The sequence below is a fragment of the Silurus meridionalis genome, chromosome 22 (assembly GCF_014805685.1).
Source record: "Silurus meridionalis isolate SWU-2019-XX chromosome 22, ASM1480568v1, whole genome shotgun sequence".
NCBI lineage: Eukaryota > Metazoa > Chordata > Actinopteri > Siluriformes > Siluridae > Silurus > Silurus meridionalis.
In genome coordinates this window covers 15,612,362-15,635,373 of record NC_060905.1, presented here as the reverse complement: position 1 = coordinate 15,635,373, position 23,012 = coordinate 15,612,362, and the positions used below count along the sequence as shown (strand labels likewise).

Genomic DNA, 23,012 nt, shown 5'->3' with positions numbered 1-23,012 from the left:
CACAGTGGCACAGGAAGCAATTAGACTTGTCTTGTAATGAAATAAGTAGTGCATTCGCCTAGTTTCTGGTAATCATATCATTTATGATTGTCAGAACGAGTGCTTTATTGTCTGCTGCTTGCCTTTTACTCTATTAACTTTGGGAACACAACATCTAAGAGCTTTAATATACTAATTCTTCCCAGTGTCTAACCTTGCCCCGGGGCATTTCCTGTCGTTGGAATGACCAGGGTACGTCCGCATTATAGGAAGTGATTAATGTTGTTCACGCGGGCACATCATCACAACATCGGCAGATGTAGCGGTTAAGTATTCCACAAAACAGACTGCATTTTATTCTTTTGATCAGCACTAATTAGATGTTGAACCCGAGGGGTTTTTCAGTTCGGAGATTTTAAGCTGTAGTGGAATCATGCTCTGATGAAAAGATAACACAAAACAGCTTTAACCCATCAATGGACTTCACAAGACCTGTGAAGGTGGTCTCTATTAGGGGTCAACTGATTAATTGTTTTTGCCATTTAATCAGCACCAATAGTTAATTACTGGATTGCAAACATCCATACCTGATAGTTTTTCCAGGTTGTGTTATACAGTACAGAAGTGGCCTCTAGAGGCCATTTTGAATGTAACAGTTTTTATTTATTTGGTGTGTTACTTTTTGTTTCAGTTTGAATGTATGCCTTTTATTTACCTCAATATTTTTAAGATACTGAATATATTCATATTTATTTTATTTAGAATATTTTCATGATTTTTTTATTTATTTATTTAATTTTACATGGAGTGTTAGGTTTTTAGCAATTATCCATTTAAGACATTTTAGTTGGTTGATAATCAGCAAGTACTGTCCTGGGTCACTGGATGTATTTTTTGGACCACTGGACCACTTTGTAGGCGATTTCAGTGGTGGAGAGTTTATATAGACACTTTCTCTTTTCATTGTTGTACACTGCAAGTAGACAACCTGTGATGCAATGTATCTGAGCCAGAATGAACTTTTTCAGTAGTTTGTACTACAAATGCTTGAATGCAAATGCTTTTTCAGCAGTTTGTGCATTTTATAGTCTAGCCTTAGCTCCCCACATTCATCAATAAGCCTTGGTCCTGCCTTCTGTATAATCCTGTTTCTGGTTCACTGGATTTCTTTGCTTGAAAGACCTGGTGTTTAGGAGATATCCTGACCCATTTGTGTAGCCTTCATGATCGTGAGATCTTTACACTCACCTATTTACCTTTATCACTTTCCACATAAGGGACATAGTCCCCCACTTACGGTGGAGATCCGTTACAGTAACCCCGTCAGAACCTTAAAATATGGTAGACATGGCCCAGTCTACAGAGGAGTCTTAAAGAATGGTGATTCAGTATGGTATTGTTGTTAATAATTTAACAAATTACAGTACATCATTTAGCAAAACAGAGCATTAAAGACGCAGATTTAAAAAAGAGCGGAAAGGGCTTTGAAACACCACAAACCTTCATCTCATAAAATTAATTAATATAAAATTATAAAGAAAATTACTTAAATGAAACTTTTATTGAACAACAAGCCTCCAATCTGTGCACTTGTGAGCAGGTTTTGTTTCCCGTACCTACATGTAGACTAAACAACGGCTGGTTGAAGACTCACTTAACAATACAATACCAAAAACCTGCTCATATTCTCTCTCCAAACGTTCTTCTTATTCTCTCTCCAAATTATCTTCTCATTCTGTCTCCAAATTTTCCTCTCATTCTGTCTCCAAATGTTCTTCTTATTCTGTCTCTAAATGTTCTTCTCATTCTGTTTCCAAATGCTCTTCTTATTCTCTCTCCAAATGTTCTTATTTTCTCTCCAAATGTTCTTATTTTCTCTCCAAATGTTCTTATTCTGTCTCCAAATGTTCTTCTCATTCTGTCTCCAAATGTTCTTCTCATTCTGTCTCCAAATGTTCTTCTTATTCTCTCTCCAAACTTCTCAATCTATGGATATGAGGCTGGATTTAGAACAAAGGATAAGCATTAAAACTCGGGACACCCCAAGCTGAGGGTCGGAATGTCTGGGGAGAGGGTTTGAACATCGGACAGCTTGCTCTAGTCGGCCAACGTCTTCTGGGTTTTTTTTCTGTAAAAAAAAGAACTCCGATTGGCTAATAATCTTAGCGAATGAGCACACGAGAAAAAACACGCTTATAGTCATTCTCGCTCTTGTCTTTGCAACTACACGCGGCTCGCTTTATATATTCACGGTTCTAGCTCTTCCCATTTCACTGTTCGGATGCCGAAAACACACTACTGCCACCTTCTGGTATGAGAAAGTTTTGTTCTTTTACGCAGGCACAGAACGTACACGCATGGTTTGGTGTGTCGGATGCGCCTTGCCAATAATCGGCCTAATTCGCAGCACAATCGGCCGATGCCGATTGAAGCAAAAAATTCTAAAAATCAATCAATGGGTCGACTTCTAATGTAATGCCGTGTGTAAATGTAAGACTTTGACAATTTTTTTTATATCGCTATCGTCATTGTAAGATCAAAAAAATTAAGTAAGTCGAACCCTCATAACTCGGGGACTACCTCAACAAAATGTTTCCATTAAACCGTGTCCACATCATTGCAGTGATGAATATCCAGCACACTTTTCTAAACACATTGTTGACTGCATGCATTGCTGGAGCATTTCTTGTCTTTTCTGGTTTGTCTCAGAAAAAAGGAAGAAAAAGCGCAGCAGAAGCCAGCGTTGAATACTCAAGCGCTTTACCACATTTACATTTTTATTTGCGTAGACCAAATTTTACCGCTTCGCCAAGACACCGAATTATAAAACCGTATTATAGATGTGATTTAGACGACAGTGAAACAGTCACATATGTTATTTTCTTTTATTTTTTATTTATTTATTTTTTTTTTGGTCCTGTACCATAAAAGTGCCTCTTTTGAAATACGTTTTTGGAATGAAAAGCAACCCAGCGCTTTTTCGTGCGAAATTTCAACACAAAATGATTTTCACACGTGCAAACATTTTATAAAAGTTCCTTTTATAGATAAAATCCTCAGGTATTTTAAGGATGACTGAAACCATTTTTCGACAATATTATTGATGCCTAGAGGATCTGAGAAATGATAAAAACCATACCTCCTTGTATATACCATTAACTAAACTCCTGACACGGAATGCTCCGCCAAGACATCCGGATCTTTGCTATACATAGATGCGGTGGGGAATCTTGTATTGATTCAGGTTTAGTTCCATCTCATTAGCTTCACTCTTATTAGACCGGTAATGTCTTCGGAAGTAACAACATAGCATTGTTTACTTATTTCCTCTGTGCTGTTCTTTTTTTAGCTCTCGTGGCAGGAGAGACCCGAACTATGTTCTCGACTGGCTTGAGGCATCTGTGATTGCAAGCTGTTTTGTGTAGCTGAATGTGCTTTGAGGGTCGAAGCCCTTCGTAGACAGTCAGTCTGCCAGTATTACAGGTGGCCTGGATTATTAAGAGTGAGCTTTTTACCTCATAGATCAGTGTGTGAGCATCCACGCGAATCTGTCTATTGGTGACGGAGTTAAAGCACTGCTCCGGTACCACACGTGCATGAGGCTCTGTTTTGGCATTTGAGTCACAGAGGCGGGTGTCCTCCAGAGGTTCAAGAGAACTGATTACATCTTGTTCATAGAGAAAGAATGCTGGATGAAATAAGTCCTACTTAGTCAAAGCGATCTTTTATTGTCATTCAGCCAGGCAGCAAACCTGTGTTTCTCCAGAGGCTCGGATGTGCAGATGTTTTTAGCAGCGGTGGACAAAGTAAACGTGATTTGTCACTGCACCCGAGTAGCTTTTTCACGTATCTGTACTTTACCGAGGTATTTCCATTTGGTGAGACTTGAACTTAAAACTTAAATATGTTACTTTTTACTCAACTACATTAAAAAAACAGGAGTTCCTTTTTGTTTATTAGGATAAATACGTAACTGGTCAAACATGCAGATTCAGAGAGGAATAAATGATGGAAGAAACTCAAACTCGCCACAACACAAGTAGTTGAAAAGAAGGTTCATGATCATTTTAATAGAAATCAATCTTTTTTTTTAATTTGTCTTATTCATGTCATTCTATTAATAGATTGTTGCACTAAGAGTAACTTTAGAGTCTTTTGACATAACCTGAGCTGATTAAGAAATAATAAATCGTAGTATTTTGGATACTTGGTACATTTGAAGGCAACTTTAAAGGGAGCACTTTTACTGGAGTAATATTTTAAGTAGTGTATCACTTAACACACAACACATAGACAGCACAAAACAAAAACCACTACACATATATAACACAATGGATGCACATCTGTTCAAAGCGTTATTGCACGATTGTAAGGTTTGGTGCACAAGTAGCTTAACTCTCTGTAATAAATCTAAAGTGATGAGAAGGAATAAATAGCACATGACTGGTGGTTAATGCACAAGACAAGACTGCAAGACAAGTTCAGCCGTTTTAGTCGTGACAGGTCAGTAGGTCGAGTAGCCTGATGGCACGTGGGGGGAAAAGATCTTTTTCCAGAGGGCGGAGAAATGTAATGGTCACCTTTTGCCAATCTTGTTAACGCCGTCCAGGCAACTATAGAGGGAGAGGTTCTGATGATGCTGATTGTCAAGCTGATTCAATTCCACATGGCAACCATCCTGTGAGTTTATTGTTAAGACTGGCATTTAAAACACGGCACTGTTGCTGGTAAAAAATAAATAAGGAAGGGTGTACATTTTCATATCACAATAATCGAATCCATGGGTATTCAACTGGGGGTCTGCTAATTACTGTCGAATCACGAATAATTTATTATTTATAGCACGGGTAAAAACAAGGTAAATTTGATACAATTGAGATTTGATTTGGCACATTCAAGTGCTGTTAAAATTATATTGTATAATTGCCCACCTGAGGGTAAAATTAAATGTTAAATTCTGTTCAAATTAAAGCTGAAGTTCATGTTTAAAAGTCCACCTGAGAGTAAAAGGAAAATGTATGAACCTGCAAACCTATTCGAATAAAAGACAACTGTGAGCCACTCGATACATTGATTTTAATTGCAAAAATATGTTAATTATGATGCATACATTTTTTTGAAAGTTTTGAAAATACAGTGGAACCCCGGTGTACGAGATTAATTGTACTTACGGTTGAACCGGACATGCCGTATTGCAGACAAAGATCTCATGTGCATACGCCACGTTAGTGCTTTTCTACAATTTTTAATTTTATTTCAATGGTTATTCTTTGTACAACCTTCTTACCAGCTACACTACAGTTTTTGGAACCCATGATGCTGAATTTATAGTGAAATAAAACAAAACCAGTATAAAACCAGACAAAACGCCTAACAAGAACGCACTCTGAACAATGTCGATGAAGCGACCGAGCATGAAGCGTGGGGACGGAGGTGACGAGCAGAACCGGAACCAAACGCCTCAAAGACATGCTCGTCCTCCCGAAATATGCCCGTACTCCTATAAAGATTTTTCCTAGTAAAACCGTGCGTACACATTCTCGCTTGTACAAATATACAGACAATGAAGCATGTACAACAACATGGTTCTAATTGTCTTAACATAATATAATTAGTGTAATATGATTGATTTCTAAGGTCAAGGGCTATGTTTATGGGTCCCTGCCCCATGTATCTATCACCTAAGGAGTCCTTGACCTAAACAACTTTTGAAAATCAATGACCTAACCCTCATCATAACGTTATACGGTAACCACTTAATGTATTGGGACTCAAATGGTAACGCAAATGGACACGATTAAGAGAAACGGTAATACAAAAAGCTTTGGCTCGTAGTAGTTTATGAGAAGGAATGCCATCATTGTGCTTTTCTTTATTTTTCTTGAGATCATTGTGAGACACAAAGAGCCTTTCAGTTGCCAGAAAGCCAAGTTCCTGTATATCATTGTCCTTTTTTATCATTATTTACTGTATTTTTAAATGTGAAAAGCAAGAAGATTTTTACGCAGATTTTATTTAGCCAAGAGTAGCATAAAGAATTCTGTGTAGTTTCATATTTTATTTATTACATTTTTTTTTTTTTTGTGAATTGCAACAACAATTTATGCATTTTTTTTTCTTCATTTCTTTTAGAAGAATGGTTGATTTTGCTCACATAAGAATGAACTGGCTGGGCTGGACACTTGCTGATTTCAGACCGAGATCTTCTTATAGTGAATGTGTCTTGGGAAAAGTCTATAAAGTGACTGACAGTAGGTTTGCATATAAATACAAACAGGTGCTTCAGACTGTAACATCGTTTTCCCATTCGTGTTTTTTTTTTCCAGGTTATTTTATTTTTGAATAAAAGAAATCGAAACGGTGCAGGCTGCGCATTTGAATGAAAAAAAGAAATACGGACATCAGCATTTCTTCCAAGTTTACACGTTTTTATATTTCGCTGCAAGTTTTCTTTCTTTCGACTTGTGCTGTGTATAATAAACGAATCGCGATTCAATCCCATACGACGTACATTTTTCCGGCCTGAGGCTGTGCTACAGAAAAGTGAGCATTTTGACAGTTTGTGTTTAATCAGCGCCGATGTTCTAGAAACGGCTGAGGCGCTGTGGCTTGTCTTTACTGTGAACTTCACGCATCTTCTAGACTGTAAAATACTCGAACACACGCGATGTATTTAGCTTTAAGTATATTCCCTGTACTAGATTATGCTAATGTTATTCTCGTGGAAAGGTAATGGCAACAATTGACATTCCTGACATGCACATATATGCGAGTCTGTCCATAGGGTATTCAAATGCGAGGTGGTATCAAAAAAGTGCTATTCCGACCACGTCTGCGTTTTCATCCCGGACAGTATGTTAGAACAAAAGAGCGCACGCAAAATTCAGCATGAAAACCGTCATGCAACTTGTGCATGATGTTCGGCGGAGAACAATCCACATGATCTCACTCACGCACCTACCTGCCAGATTTGGCTCTTGCAGACTTTGTCCTCTTCCCGAAGATGAAGGTCCGGGTCAAAGGTCGTTGTTCGGACACCGTTGCGCAGATCGGCAGAAGTGGCAGGAACACTGGGAGATCTACGAGATCTAAAGGTCTGAATTGTGAGGAAAAAAGTCAGAATTACAAGAAATAAACTCGGAATTGCGAGGAAATAACAGGGAATTTGGCACATTTTCCCCCCCAAAAAAAGAAAACACCTTATGGTGCATTTCCTGGTTGGCCATGATCCTGGCTCTGGTTTTACTGGTTGTCTATTTTATTCACGTTAGATTTATTAGGTAATAGAGTTCGTAGTTGTCTTTAGTCATTTTCCAAAAGTTGCTCATTCACACCGAAACGTCTGAAACCGTTCACGTCCCCGTACTGCGCTTGAGTAAGATGGCGCGCCATTTGTTACTTTGAAACGTCGCGGCAACGACTGGAAAAAACCATGACTTTTGTGAATTCAGATTCACAATCCACTGCAGAGAGCGTTTTCTAAAGAAAACCTATTAGTGTGAACATGGCTTTAGTCTCCATTTTCTGTTCGCATAACCTCATCTTTTCTGGGAAGATGTTCCACTAGATTTTGGGGTGTGTTTGAGGGGATTTGTGAGCATTCAGCCACAAGGGTGTTCTACTAAGCGTTCTAATTCATTCCACAGGTGTTCGGTCGGGTTGAGGTCAGAGCTCTGTAACAGGCCACTCAACATTTTCCAAATACTTCTTATACAGTGGAACTTTGTGGTAACAGTTTGGGAAAGATATACATATGGCTGGAACATTCTGACGTCCCAGTACCTTTGTCCTTATAGTGTATAGATATAGTGAATATAGGAGTATATAGGAATATAATAAGCATCAGGGTGACCTTGATTCCAGTCGAGTTTTCGCTGTAAGTCTATAATATTGAGCTGAAGGTATCTACAGTAGGATTGTAGATAGCACATTACCCCACCTATCAGTTTATATTCACCCGCCTTTATTGTGTAAAATTCCTGTACTGAGATGATTAAATCCCAATTTCCTATAACCTTAGGTGCAAATCTTTCAGAATAACGTATTAGAAAACTAAACTTCTTGCTTGCGATTTTTTTTCTTCTTATTTTCTATGTAAATGTTCCCAACGTAATTAAAATTTTGATGTCTTCTAATGAACCTCTCACTTTCCCATGTGCAAGAGCGCTGCCTTGAAGCCTCCTGTTGTCCCTGTTTTTTGTCGGATCGTGTTGGTCGTCTTGGACTTTTATCAGGAGCCTCCCAGTCATATTTATATGACTGGGAGGTATATATATATATATATATATATATATATTATTTTTTTACACCAGTAATAACTAGCTATAATCTCTCGGAAGACTCAATGCTGTTTTGTGTTGTCGGGCATAAAGAGTCTTTGTGTACACGTCTTCTGTGGAATCGATTTTTTCCAGCTCGTATTCTGTTCCCAAATAGTTATGTTTAATACGACAGTAGGATGATGATGCTTGATCTCGCCAAAGGCTAGCTCTGGGCTAAAGGTCGTATCTGACGCACATCGTCTTAAGACTGAGAGCTGGGATTCTCAGAACACGCGTTCACCTCAGGCTCCGAAAGCTCTTCAAACGCTACAATTCAAATTCCACTGAGCAATAATGCAAGAAATGGCGCATGGGATCACGGGTATATTCCTGCCTTGCCTCATCACTGCTCTGTCTTTTTTCGGTGGAACGAGAGTGTTTTGCTTGCTACCTTTTTTCCCCTCAGTGCGGTCAGGTCCAGAAGTGAGACACTTCAAGCAGCAGGAAAATATGAACAGAGGAAAAGGTCTTGCAGTGTCTGGCTTTTATACATATCTCTAAGGGGGTTTAGACAAGTGGTGCTCAAAAAGTCGAAGATTTATGACCTAATCCTCATAAAAATATTATATGTTGATTTATTTGGTCTGACAGTAAATTTACATTAATGGCATTTTGGCCTTTGTCCAGTGGCACAGTTATTTTATGTAAGGGCCTTGCTCAAGGGCCCAGCAGTGGCCGCTTGTTAGTGCTGGGATTTGAACTCATAACCTTCCCGTCATAAGTCCAACATCCTATCTCCTGCTATAACTTAATACACATGCAACTACACATGTGGCCACGCCACAGAATTCAGACATATGTCAAAAAACATAAGTTATGTACAATATCATATTGATATAGTGCATAGGGGCGGAGCTTTTGTAACACTTCAAGCTAAATAGGCTGCTATAATATGTGGTACAGGAAGTCATTGGTATCACCCAGTTAAAGGCAGTCTTGTTATAAATAGACAAAAAATATGTTCATATAAGTAAAAAAGCTGTTTTCCCCTATTTTTTAAAATTCATTATTTTATTTTTTTTAATAGTTTACAGCACAAAGCAGAACAACAGTAATTTGATTTCCGTTTTGGTTTGAACTTTAGTGGACTTTCATACATCATTGTCATTTTCAGCCATATTTTTACATTGTAGTTTAGCTGGTAAATTAATATACTGCCTGGCCAATAAAAGTGCCAACTGTACAACACTGTGGGGGCAGTGTTATGATCTGGGGTTGCAGATCAGAGCTAGGGCTAGGTTTACCAACGTAATGCGTTGGGAAATTAAAGTCAAGGCAAGGTTTTTCCATCAATTTTCTTCTTCCATTAGAGCATGGGAATATTCCTGGGTGATATTGTCAGGATTCATCGGGTTAAATTTGTGAAAGATTGGTTCAGGGAGCAAGAGACGTCCTTTTCACGCAAACGAAACCTCACAAACGAAGCGGAAATTGGTGCAAATTAGAACAGACCGAAATAAAAAAATAGTACCTACTATATATATATATATATATATATATATATTTTTATATATTTCAGGAACTGGAACGAGTCACATCTCTGCAAACCACACTGCAACTGGCTGCTGTTATCTGCACCAATGCTCGCAGGTCTGGTCTCCTTCTTTTTTCATCATCATCATCATCATCACAACCCCAGTATTGGAAAAGAAAGGCGTTCTGAGTTATAAGCGAGCGATTCAGACTTTTCTTTTCTGTTTATAGGCAGCTTTGTTTTGCTAAAGAAGGCTTCACAGAAGCAAGTCTTGGACTTCTGGCAAACCAGAGACGCAGGCAGCTGCTGACAGGATTGTTAAAATCTTTAAGGACCATCAAGACACTGGTAACCACTACATTCATTTAAGATCGTGGTCAACTTTGTCATTTTATCGATCAAAAACGAGCTTTTTTTACTCTCTTATACAGCAAAGGACAGATGTTCGGCTGAGTGAGATGCTGGAGGTAAGCATGTCTTTCCTCATGGTGTAATTGACAAAAACATTTTCTACATTATTTTCCTTTTAGATCATTTTAAATCAAATTAATTCCTGGACATTAATAACTCTACATACATTGAAGTACCCCATGTTTAAAGAAGAGATCTCACTCTGGGCTGATTTTTAGTTGTGCAGCTAAAAGTGGATGCGTTTGTTTTTTTGGCAGGAAGAGGACTATCCAGGTGCAATCCAGTTGTGCTTGGAATGTCAAAAGGCTGCCAGCACTTTCAAGCACTATAGCTGCATAAGGTATGTTGAGCACTGTTTGACTTCAGGACTGTAGCTGTGGTGCCTAGAGAGGCAAGTCAGATCCAAAGGAATCACTCCTTGTTTCAAAATGGCAAACGATCCGAATATTGCTGGCGCTTGTACTCTGTTTACTGTCTTTTTTACACAATGGTCTTTTGTTCCACTCTATCTGGCGATTCAAGAAGTTAGGTTTTGTTTTGGGGTGAGTTCAGTATTAGAAGAGTTTTTTCTGACTCAAGTCTCTTGGTCAGTCAGCAACTGACTAACTCATTCACGTGAAGACTCTGCCACCGACTCGCTCATTTACACAGACTCAGCCACTGACTTACCCATTTACACATAGACTCAGCCACTGACTCACTTATTTACACATAGACTCTTCCACTGACTCGCTCATTTACACATAGACTCTTCCACTGACTCGCTCATTTACACATAGACTCAGCCACTGACTCACTTATTTACACATAGACTCTTCCACTGACTTACCCATTTACACATAGACTCTTCCACTGACTTACCCATTTACACATAGACTCTTCCACTGACTCGCTCATTTACACATAGACTCTTCCAATGACTCACTTATTTACACATAGACTCTTCCACTGACTTACCCATTTACACATAGACTCTTCCACTGACTCGCTCATTTACACATAGACTCAGCCACTGACTCACTTATTTACACATAGTCTCTTCCACTGACTTACCCATTTACACATAGACTCTTCCACTGACTTACCCATTTACACATAGACTCTTCCACTGACTCGCTCATTTACACATAGACTCAACCACTGATTTGCTCATTTACACATAGACTCAACCACTGATTCACTCATTTACACATAGACTCAGCCACTGACTCGCTCATTTACACATAGACTCAGCCACTGACTTGCTCAGTTACGCATAGACTCAGCCACTGACTTGCTCAGTTACGCATTGACTCAGCCGCTGACTTGCTCGGTCATGCTTGGACTCAGTCACTGAATTGGTTGCTGTCTGCTTGACCTTCACAAACCTTCTGAAAAGCTTCACTCCTACAGACATTTTGAAGGACATTTATTGGCATTATTGGCGTTTATGTTTCTGCATCTTGTTTTTTCTGTTCAAAACTAATTCAACTTTGCTTGTAATTAGACCTGTAACAATTTGCACCTGGTAGGAGACGACTGCAATTCTTCTTCAGTCTACTGTGTGCAACCAGCCATGCGGTGGTGGTGCATAAAAAAAAAACCTGCAAACAACTCAGTTTGATGAGCCGTTTCTTTATTGTCCTGCGCAAATTATAACACATAAAGGAACATTTTTTATTATTATTTTTTTTATTTACCACCTAATCAGTTGTTTTTGCAGTGTTCATGGTCTTTATCTCAGAAATGGCAATTAGGACTGTTAATACCACAATATCAATATTACTGCTTTGTCCTACTTTGGTGGAAAAAGTGTCCTTTAAAACGCTTAGTCCAGTAAATGTTTATTACCTGCAAAAAATAAAATCCTGAAGGATCAGAGCTGAAAGCCTTTTATGAAGTTATACGGCACATTAAAATATTTTATTGCTTGCACTTGTATGGCTGTAACTGGAGGACTCAGAAGTTTATTCCCAGCATAGCGTAACAACTAGAAGCCAGTTTATTTTGTTTGATTTTTTCCCCCCATCCATTAAAATGAACTCTAAAGCCATTTCAGGGAGAACAGTGGGCTCTGCTATCGCTCAGTGATTAATAAGCCAGTGCTGATGCTAATGGGTGGCCATTATTTCATTAGAACAATCCCATGTGAAAGCAGGCTGCTGGGAGGACATCATCCACACACACACACACACACACACACACACAATGCTCATGGACAGACATTTTTTTTCTTTTGTCCTATTGATGCTGCTTTCCCACTTCAATTTTGTCAATCCCTCACCAGCACCAGACATTTCGACTGGCACACTGCTGGGATATTAGGATTTGGGCACAATAGAAACCTGGGCAGAATGTGAAAGGCAAGTTTGAATGAGGGAAGACTGCAATCTGTAAAAGGACTCAGAATGTAGGATTTGAAACGACAGTAAATGATGGATGAATAGGTGGATGATTGGATGAGATACATAGATGAGATGGATGGATGAATAGATGAATGAATAGATAATATGGATGTTAGGATGAATTAATGAAATGGAGAGGCAGATGAATGTATGAATTGATGGATGACTTGATAAACAGAGATTGTTTTATGAGATGGATGGATGAATTGATGAATACATATATAAGATACATCGATGTAAGGATGGGTGAATGGATGAGATGAAATTGATGTAAGGATGGGTAAATGGATGAGATGAAATCGATGTAAGGATGGGTGAATGGATGAGATGAATGGATGACTAGATGGGTAAATGAATGAGATGGATGGAGGATTGGATGTATACATGAATGAATGGATGAATAAATTAATGGTTGAATGAATGGATGAATTAGATGAATAAATGATCAATGAATAGATGGACGGATAAATGTATGTATGGATAGATGGATGGATGAATTAGATTAAGTAATGATCGGTGAATAGATGGATGGATGAATAAATGCATGGATGAATGAATAAATAAATTAGATTAATAAATAATCGGTGAATAGATGGATGAATAAATGGATGGATGGATGGATGAATGGATTAATTAGATTAAGTAATGATCGGTGAATGGATGAGATGGATGGATGAATAGATGGGAGGATAGACTGGTGAAATGGCTTGATGAAATGGATGGATGGATCAGAAAAATGGATATATATAATATGTGCAAGATCTATATAAAGCACAATGTATATAAATGAATTGAGTTTGTATATATAAAGATAGACACGAATATGCTATGCATTTACATGTATGTACATTTATAAAACATATAGAGATAATAAAGGCTGTGGTGCACTCTCTTTATGAGGGGAAAAAAGCTAGCCTTAAAACTGCTGGTTCTGGTGGGAATGGCCTTGTATCTCCTTCTGGGTGGGATGAGTTGAGTCCTTGATGATGATATGTTCTCTGTGCAGATATCAACTGTGGTGAAGATGCTCAGTGGCAGGTTGGTGCCGGTGAAGCACTAGACAGATTACACAACCCCTTGTTTTTGTTGGATTGACGCTGCTGTTTGTGGAGTAAAAAGCCTACTAAGATTTTTTATTTATTTCTTTTTTTACATCAATTCTTTCCTGAATATCAAATCTCCTCTTTAAATAACCAATGTATTATTGTGTAGACAGGCAGCTGTAAACAACAAAAAACACAGCAGACAATGCAGAGCTGATTGGTGCGCTTCCACAATTACGATCCTTTCTCATACACTGTTAAACAAGTGACACGTTATGTTCGTTCCACACATGAGCATGGTGATGCTCCGGATTCACAGAGAAAACGTAGGATACACACATGACCGTGAGCAATGGCTCTTTAAACCCCAGGCTGTGTCCCAAACCACACTGTTTTTTTAATTTTTTTTTTTATAGTAATGGCAGCATTAAGGTTCAGAAATTCTCTGGTCCTTAAGCCTTTATTAGTATAGACATCAGACAAATATACACTAATACATATTACATGTATTTAAATTTGAATGTATGGATGGTCTAGTAGTTTTAGACCCTAAACTCTATATGCTGCTTCTGACAAAAAGGTAAACAAGTTCTTCGATCACCGATTTTCATTTTCTTTTTCGTTTCACGCTACATACGTCCGCTCCGTGTTCCTGTTTTCAGATTAGGGTCACCGTTCTGATGCATGTGCGACGGAGAAGCTGGACCTCTTTCGCTGGCGGCTGAAATCTGCGCAGAAACATCACAAAGAGCTGAATATGATTATAAGGCGACGTGCGGTTTGAGTTCAAGGCTCGGTGCAGCATTACCTGCTGTTTTAGCTTCGCCTGCTGCCGCTGTTGCTCATTAAGGAATCCCAAATCAGCATTCCCTGCCAGTCTTGCTTTGTAATTCAGAGCCGATCCTCTGGGGAGCAGAGGTCTATTAAAGTATTCTTGAAGCTCCATGCCTTCAGTCTGCATCCGGTTTAAATAATGTTAATGGAGTTGCATTGTGACTGTCGGTATTCACATGCTCTTACAGGGATATAAGCGACTCTATAAACGTACGGCTGCAGAATCAGTTCTGGCGACTGTGCTGGGCTGCAAATGACTGCTTACTACCGCCATGGCCTGCCTGCTAAACAAAAAAGAAAATGTATCCGAAACTTTTGCCAGGCTGTGCTTTGGTGCTGCTAGACCTCTTCTGAAGCTTCTCACAAGAAAGCCAACAAACAGTTTGCTGAAGAACAACCTGTGCAAGAGCATGAATTACTGGAACTCTGTCCTGTGGTCTGATGAGACTAAGATAAATTCGTTTGGCTTAGAAGGTGTTCAGCATGTGTGAGGAGCACCAAGAAAATTGTGTCTTGTCTATAGTCAAGCATGGTGGTGGTAACATCATGGTCTGGGGCTGCATGAGTACTGCAGGTACAGGACAGTTGCAGTTCATTGAGGGAAACATGGATTCCAACATGTTCTGTGACATTCTGAAGCATAACATGACGCCCTCCCTTCAGAAACTTGGCCAAACAGCAGTTTTTCAACATTAAAATGACCTCAAACAGGGAAGATGAAAACTGCCTTGCTCAAGAAGCTGAAGGTGAAAGTGATGGAGTGGCCAAGTATGTTCCAGACCTAAACCCCCCTATTGAGCACCTGTGGGGATCCTCAAGCAGAAGGTGGAGAAGCGCCATGTGTCTAACATCCAGCAGCTCCTTGATGTCATTATGGAGGAGTGGAAAAGGATCCCAGCAACAAACTGTGCAGCTCTGGTGAATTCCATACCCAGGAGGATTTATGCTGTGCTGGATAACAATGCTGCTCACAAAAAAATATTTACACTTTAAACACAGTTTTGACATGTTCACTTATGGTGTACTTACTTTTGTTCCCAGCTATTTAGAAAAAATGGTTGTATGTTGAGTTATTTTTAGAGGACAGTACATCTGTACTGCTATACAAACTGCACGTTGACTACTCTCATCCCTATCAAACACCTTTGGGATTAATGTAAAGCTGACAGCACCACAGGCCTCCTCACCTCACCTGCATCAGTACCTGACTTGAGTAACTGAATGAGGACAAATCTCTACAAGCACACTCCAAAATCTAGTGGAACATCTTCCCTGAAGAGTGGCGGTTATTATAATAGGAATGGGAAGTTCAAAAGGCATTTTAAACGTGTTAAACTATTCCCAAAACTCTATTCTCTTCATTTTGTAGCATTTAGTCACTCCAAGGCCCACTAGCAGGCACCCAGTCACATCGGCATTTTCACGTCCTTCGATTGGATGGTCAGAAAGCGCACTAGTCAAAGCTCGCTACCCGATTCTGTAGCAAACTGCACAAGTTCAAATATTCATGTGGATACAATAGCTGTTTTTTCATTTCACAATGTCTGACAGAGCTGGTGTTGGATCTGTTATGATCACAATGTTGAGCTATTTTATGAGTTGCTCAGTAGCTCCTGGTTCCACAACCTCAAATAACTGTATAAGACTGTAGAAAGAACATTACTCATAATCACACACTCCAGTGCTCATGTTAGTTCTCACTCTCCAGTGTTCTGTATTGTTGAAAGATTTATGATCACACTCTTGATGTCACCCAGATGAGGATGGGTTCCCCTTTTGAGTCTGGTTCCTCTCAAGGTTTCTTCCTCATGACATCTAAGGGAGTTTTTCCTTGCCACAGTCGCCACGGCTGCTCATCAGGGATAAATGCAAAGCGTTCACCTTGACTGTTGATTTCTGTAAAGCTGCTTTTGTGACAATGTCTGTTGTGAAAAGCGCTATAGAAATAAACTTGTCTTGACTTGACAGAGAAGAAGAAATGGATCTGACTTTTTAGGAAAAGCTGGACATAGTGAGGGAAAATCAAAATAGTTCGAAACAGTTGTCACTTTTTTATAAACCATTTATACTTTCCTGTAGAATTTGCATAAAAACACACCTTGCCTTCGTTTCAAATCCAAAGGAAAACCGTACCGCACAGAAAAGGATGCACTTAAAACCCGGGGCTTGAGGTTATGAGGTCAATATCAATGTTTCTGCTGGAGACGATGTATGCGGCTGTGGCTACAGTGAAAGGAGAATTGTTGAATTGTGTTCATTGGGTTTTTGCTTTTGTTATGCCATTCATTCTCGCCGTATGAGATTCCTGTCTGATGCGGCGCTCTGTTGTACTGCGTTTCTCTCTAATATTGATCGTTTCTATAGCTGTGATGTCATAATGATGGTATTAAGAGGTGGATTGATTCGGGTAGGACACCACTGAGGGCCTTGTGGTGAAATCCACGACCTGCCACCGGTTAATATACAGGTATATAGAAACTGCTGTTTGGGATTTTCATCATTTTTGACCAAAAATATGAGTAAGTAAATAAATAATCAGACTAAGTACTGGCTTATTTGAGGAGAGTCGGTACGAATAAATACGTTACGCTATATAACCATTATTCAGTATTTGTCAGAAAAATAAATGAATATTAATAATAAGGATTATGTACCAGACGTTATTGTCTGGGTTTGAGATTATATCGAAGCTTTTTCGGTGCCCGTCTCCACCGCATTGATTTATTGTGATGCTCACGAGTGCCAAGTCAGTCTACATTCCTGGCTGTGTCTCACCAAGTACGGCACACTTACATACCAATGACCGCATTAGTGTCCTTATCTGTGTCCTTCAAAAAGTATTTGTCAAATTATTTTCAATTAAAAAACTTTAACATTCAAAAAGTCATACATTTTGAATATAACGGTTCTCTTTATTAAAATTATTTCTAAATGAATGCTTCAGTGCTTCGTGATCCACGGACAATAATTACACGTGCTTGTATAATAACCATTATTATATCCCACACATCGGAATCATGCTACACGTACGTCCTGTACGCTTGTCATCTTGACCTTTATAAAGCTGATTTTATACCAGAGGGGATGTGTGTCTCGCTGTGACCTCTCTGTGCTTTTACACCGATTTTTTGTTCGAGTATTTTGATATTTTTAACATTTCAAAGTCGGATTTAATGTCCTTGTTAAGGCTGGCATGGTGGAGACACGTGCGTCGTCTCAGGCGTTCTTCACAAAGTTGGCATGCCGCTTTAGCAGGAGACTGACCGTTGTACACAGGAAGCCTTCAACATCTGTTCCTCTCATTTCAGAGCACTGGCAGTAAAACAGAGTGGCTGTGAAACGACTGCTGGAATACCCACAGTGGCGTTCTGCGAGGCGCAAAACCCTATATTTAGCTTGAACTTCAGGGGAATATTTATCCCGGCTGCCTTTATATTTTATTTTCCTTTTTTTTACTGTTTTATTTTAACATTCGAATACAATCATATTGCATATTTTAAATTGCATATATTACGACGAGCAATTACTTGTTTTAAATATAAATAATACTCAACAGCCGGAGATAGTAAGGCAGGAGTCGCCAACATGGTCACCCGTGGGCCTTTAAAAAAAAAAAAAAAAAAGCTCACAATTGTGCCACTTACCAGGGAGCTTATTTAATTTTTTTAGTTGCTATTCCTTTTTAAATCTGTCACGGATAGACCAAGAGTCGGAAACCGAAGTATGGTTAAAAAACCTGTCTTTATTTAGTCTAAACATATACAAGGCAGAGGCTTGAGTAGAAGTACGATCCAGAGAGCGGTTATAATCCGTAATGCGGGTAGAATCCGTAATGCTGGTAGTCCAGGGATGATCGCCAGTGTGAACCTTTAAAGGCAATCCTATCTTGAGCGCTTTCTCCGAAGCGGAGCCGAGAGCATGAAAGTACAGGGAATACTAGTGGTAGAAAGTCCGGTAGATCTCTCATGGCAACGAGTAGATCCGACAGTGAGTGCGGTGGAATTGGGACTTTATAAAGGGGAAAAGTAATGGGAAACAGGTGTAGGTGATTAGAGCAGGAAGAGGCTGAGTGAGAATTAGAGCCTTGGAGGGAGGCGTGGCTGGTGGTTCCCTGACAAAATCACACTTGCATTGGTGTGAATTAAAAAATGACAAAATATAGATGACTAGATATAGATGAATATCATTAATTATTAATAATAACATATAATTGAAGGTGAATTGAGCAAATTGTTTATTTCAGAAGTGTGTATCAAACTGGTAGCCCTTCACATTAATCGGTACCCAAGAAGTAGCTCTCGGTTCAAAAAGGTTAGTGACCCCTGGAGATAGTAAGGCATCTCACAAGCCGGGATATTTGTACATCCTGGCAGCGTGCTAACGCTTCGTAACGCATACACGATGCAACATTTGCCTGCCGGACGTAAAATTTACAATATTTACAATTTTCTTGTATCGCTATCGTAAGAAATCACAAGTCGAACTGTCGTAAATCGGGGACTACCTGCATTTATTTATACATCAATCATCTTTTATTTACATATAGCAACAAAAATGTCAAAAATGTTTTCAAGAGCGTCCCGTATTTCCAGAGCCTCCTGCTTATTCTCTCCAGCTCCAGATTCGATCCTGGATATGAACCGTTCATTGTATTTGGGCCACGAGTTCTCATAGTGGAACCAGATTGATGGCATCCTGTTCAGCACTCGTTCCATCCCAAGGGGTCTGTGCTAACGGGATATTTTCAGTATCAATATCCTCGTTTTATATTTCAGGCTTCATCTTCGCTAGACACCCGGGGTATCTGTGCAGCGAAGAGGAGTTAATTGTTGAGAGACTTAATCCGGAAGAACGGCCGACTCAGCAGGTTTTCTAGGCCCGTGCACTAAAAGGCAGACGGTAGTCTTTACTAATCTACTACATTTCAGTGAGTCAAAAGCTCTCCATCAGAGTCTCGCAACCACGCACTCGGTGCATCTGCTGTCAGAGTGATTGAAAAGAAACTCCTTTTCTTTCTCAGATACTTTTAGTGTTAAATCGTTTTTATTCAACGTTTAATCCTGTGTGTGATCTTTTATCTTTGATTATTTGTTTGATGTTTATATTAGTAATCAAACATCATATTCTTTACCTTTTAAGAGGAAGTGGTAGAACTGGTTAATGCTCTGGGTTAGTGATAGAATGGTTGGTGGTTCAAAGCCCTGGTATCGCCAAACTGCCACTTTTGAGGCCCTTGAGCAAGGCCCCTAACCCTCTGTGCTCCAGGGGGTGCTGTTTAATGGCTGTCAGTGATGGACAGTAAGGAAGTGAATGTAATTCTTTACCATACTTAAGTACTGTACTTTATTTCCATTTGGGGAGACTTTGACTTTAACTTCTCTACATTTTAAATATCGTACTTTTTTCTCAACTACATTTATGTGAAATAAGTTGTACCTTTTAATTTAGGAGCGGATAAAAACTGGTCAATCACACAGCAAGCCACATCACCCGTGGCCTTATATGTGTGATATTTTGTATTTTTTTTGTATTTTTTTTTTTTTTACAATGATGTAGAAAAGTAGGTTTTGGGCTCATGATAATGACATGAAAGGTTTCAATTAGTGTCTTTTTAAATAACTAAATTGATTAAGCAAAATGATAATCGGAACATTATAGCCATAATAAATAACAGTACTTTGGATACTTGAGTACATTTGAGGGAAAATACTTTTGTGCTTTTACTCAAGTGAAAGTTTTAAAGGGACACTTTTACTCTCTACTTTAACTCAACTACATGGTTTGTGTAGTTCGTCCACCACTGTAATGTACATGTACCTTTCTTTTCTTTTTTTTTTTCCTTTTAACTATTAATTTGCTTGGCAGCTAGTCCAAATGGTTAGGCTAAGGGTTAAGGGTTAAGGGTTAGGTTTATAAGGTTTCTTATAAGTGGTCTAAATGTAGAACAGGATGTCCAAAAAGCATCTTATCGATCAGTTTCACAAAGTTTATCCATCGCGCCCCACACACACACTTTTAATTGAGGAACAGGTTTTTATTCGGGCTTGTGATCGCTAAACCTGATCTGAAATGTGCCCTTTTTTCTTTTCAGCGAGTTGAACTCGAAGCTGCAGGACACTCTGGAACAAATCGAGGTATGTAGAAATCAAAAACATCCTGCCCTTAAGATACTCAGCTGTGAAAGTTCTTCCAATTTTAGACTCGGCTTGTGAGGTCTGAGCTTACACATAAGCATGAGTGGTGCTCTGTGTGTGTGTGTGTGTGTGTGTGTGTATACGTGTGTGTGTGTGTGAGAGAACATGTGTTTCCCTGCAGCTGGAGATGGACAGTGTTTTCTTTGTGGACTTAGTAATAGAGGAGATAATTATATGCAAAAGAATTGAGAGTAAGACAGAGAGAGAGAGACTCAGTATTAGTATTATATCAGATTTTTTTTTTATATTATATATATAATATTTTATTTCTTGTTTTTATAATTATTTTGCTAATTTTTAATTTTCTTGTTAAATGATTCTTTCACTTTTTTTTACATTATGGTAAAGTTCATGGCAAATAATCCAAGTAAATAATTGACCCATTTCCTTCATTAAAAAAATAAAATAATAATAATAATAATAATAATAATAATAATGATATGCTCTTATTAATGCTCTAATTTATGGAAGTCCTATAAAGCCATACATTATAATATATTTTTCCTTTTTTGTTTTCTCGTGATCACGACTTAATTTTCTCATGATCTCGACATAACAAACATTGTTTTCTCATGATCAGTACTTCATTTTTCTTTGTACTTGGCATAAGAGCATGTTCTAGAAGCAGCATCTTGGATAATGACCGTTAAATAGTCGTATAAGAAAATTTCGCGATCGCGAGAAAACAAAGAAACAAAATGCATAGACTCTTATTTAAATTTAAGTTACCACGGGTGTATTTAGTTGAAATTAAAATAAAAAATCAACAACTACATGTGGGATGTGGAGAATTTCAATCTCTTACAGATGCTACCTGATTTTTTTATTTTTTTTCTCCCCCCTTTTTCTTTCTCCTTAAAAAAACCTCCCAAGCTTTTGCCTGCTATTTTTTGTAAGTCTCAGCGGTGGTCTGCTCATTTTTCTGTGGAGTGGAAATGAATGTGAATGCATTTCCTTGGGGTCACGTCACTTTCTGTCTTTGCTGGGAGCCAAAACGAGGTTTTGTCAGATGGGGAAAAATGTAACGTACGCTGATTTAACTGACCTTTACGATGACGGCTGTGTCGCTGTACACTCTTATACCCGCCTATCATCATTATGTTCATTCATTCGTCTACAAGGGCACGTTGGCTGCACAAACATTTATCTTCATATCATATAAAGCAAAACTACAAGGGGTTTCCAAAGGTTTGAGGAACCCAGTGAATAAGGAGAACATACGGAACTCCACCACAGACAGATCTTAGGATTGTAGTTTTCTGTAAATCAATTTATGATCCTGTGTGTGTGTGTGTGTGTGTGTGTGTGTGTGTGTGTGTGTGTGTGTGTGTGTGTGTGTGTGTGTGTGTGTGTGTGTGTGTGTGTGTGTGTGTGATGCAAACGTCTGGGTTCATAGATTAAGAAGTATCTAGTAGCTCTGTCCTGTGTTCATTTATAAGTGTCTGAAAAAATATGTATTTTTGTATTATCCAAGATATAAAAAAGAAATAGTGTGTGCATGGATACATTTTTTTTTATCATAATTTAATTTCAGACAGATGTAAAATTCTCCCACTGTACATTTCTGGTTAGATGATTTATCATGTAGTATAGGGATTGTGTTCTTCATCCAATTTATTGTGCTTTATATGTGCCAGTTTTTTTTTTTTTTTTTATTTAAATCAGGGTTTTTGGAAGATCAGCTCTATACAATCATTTGGGCCAGAGATCTGGCCCAGAGATCTGCCCCCACCACCACAGTTCTCTCCAGAGAGTGCAGTTATTAAGAAAGAATGTTTCCTACTGCCTATTAGCCATAATGCAGCTCTGTCCCTTCTGCCCTTCAAACATTTCGCTCTCTTTCTCCTTGTGTGTGTAGGAGCAGCTGGATGTGGCACTGTCGAAAACCTGCAAGCACTTTGATGTCGCTCACTACACCAGAGTTCAGCATGCATACTCGTTATTGGGCAAGACTCAGGTGAGTGAGTCGCAAAAGCATCTGGTTTAAACTTTTGGTTTAAACCATATTTTATTTATATATATTAGTATAATCATTAGTATAAATATATTTATTATTTTTGTTATTATTAGATGTCAACCATGTACTGATAGCTAGGTTGGATCATACTTGCCAGTAACAGAATAAGCGACCGATTAAAAAAAACAAACACTCCATGTAAAATAATACTGAACATGGTTAGAAAAATAAAAAGTACTGAATCATGAAAATGTGCTAAATACAATAAATATGAATATATTAATTATATTAATAAATATTGAAGAAAATAAAAGACATGCATTCAAACTAAAAACAAAAAAATAACGCTAACTAAAAAACAAACCTCTAAAGGCCACTCTCGTACTGTGTAACGCAACCCGGAAAAACTATCAGT

The 23,012-nt window shown here is 38.6% G+C and overlaps 1 protein-coding gene across 3 annotated transcripts in view; it reads left to right on the top strand.

The window, feature by feature from the left end:
* Positions 1–23,012, top strand: part of vps50 (VPS50 EARP/GARPII complex subunit) — a 189,661-nt gene that overhangs the window by 31,003 nt on the left and 135,646 nt on the right. For all 3 annotated transcript variants that reach the window (XM_046834965.1, XM_046834968.1, XM_046834967.1), the window contains exons 6-11: positions 9,820–9,890; positions 10,005–10,122; positions 10,206–10,241; positions 10,443–10,525; positions 20,538–20,580; positions 22,499–22,597. In XM_046834965.1, coding sequence (XP_046690921.1) covers positions 9,820–9,890; positions 10,005–10,122; positions 10,206–10,241; positions 10,443–10,525; positions 20,538–20,580; positions 22,499–22,597 — 450 coding nt within the window. The remainder of the gene's footprint in view (positions 1–9,819; positions 9,891–10,004; positions 10,123–10,205; positions 10,242–10,442; positions 10,526–20,537; positions 20,581–22,498; positions 22,598–23,012) is intronic.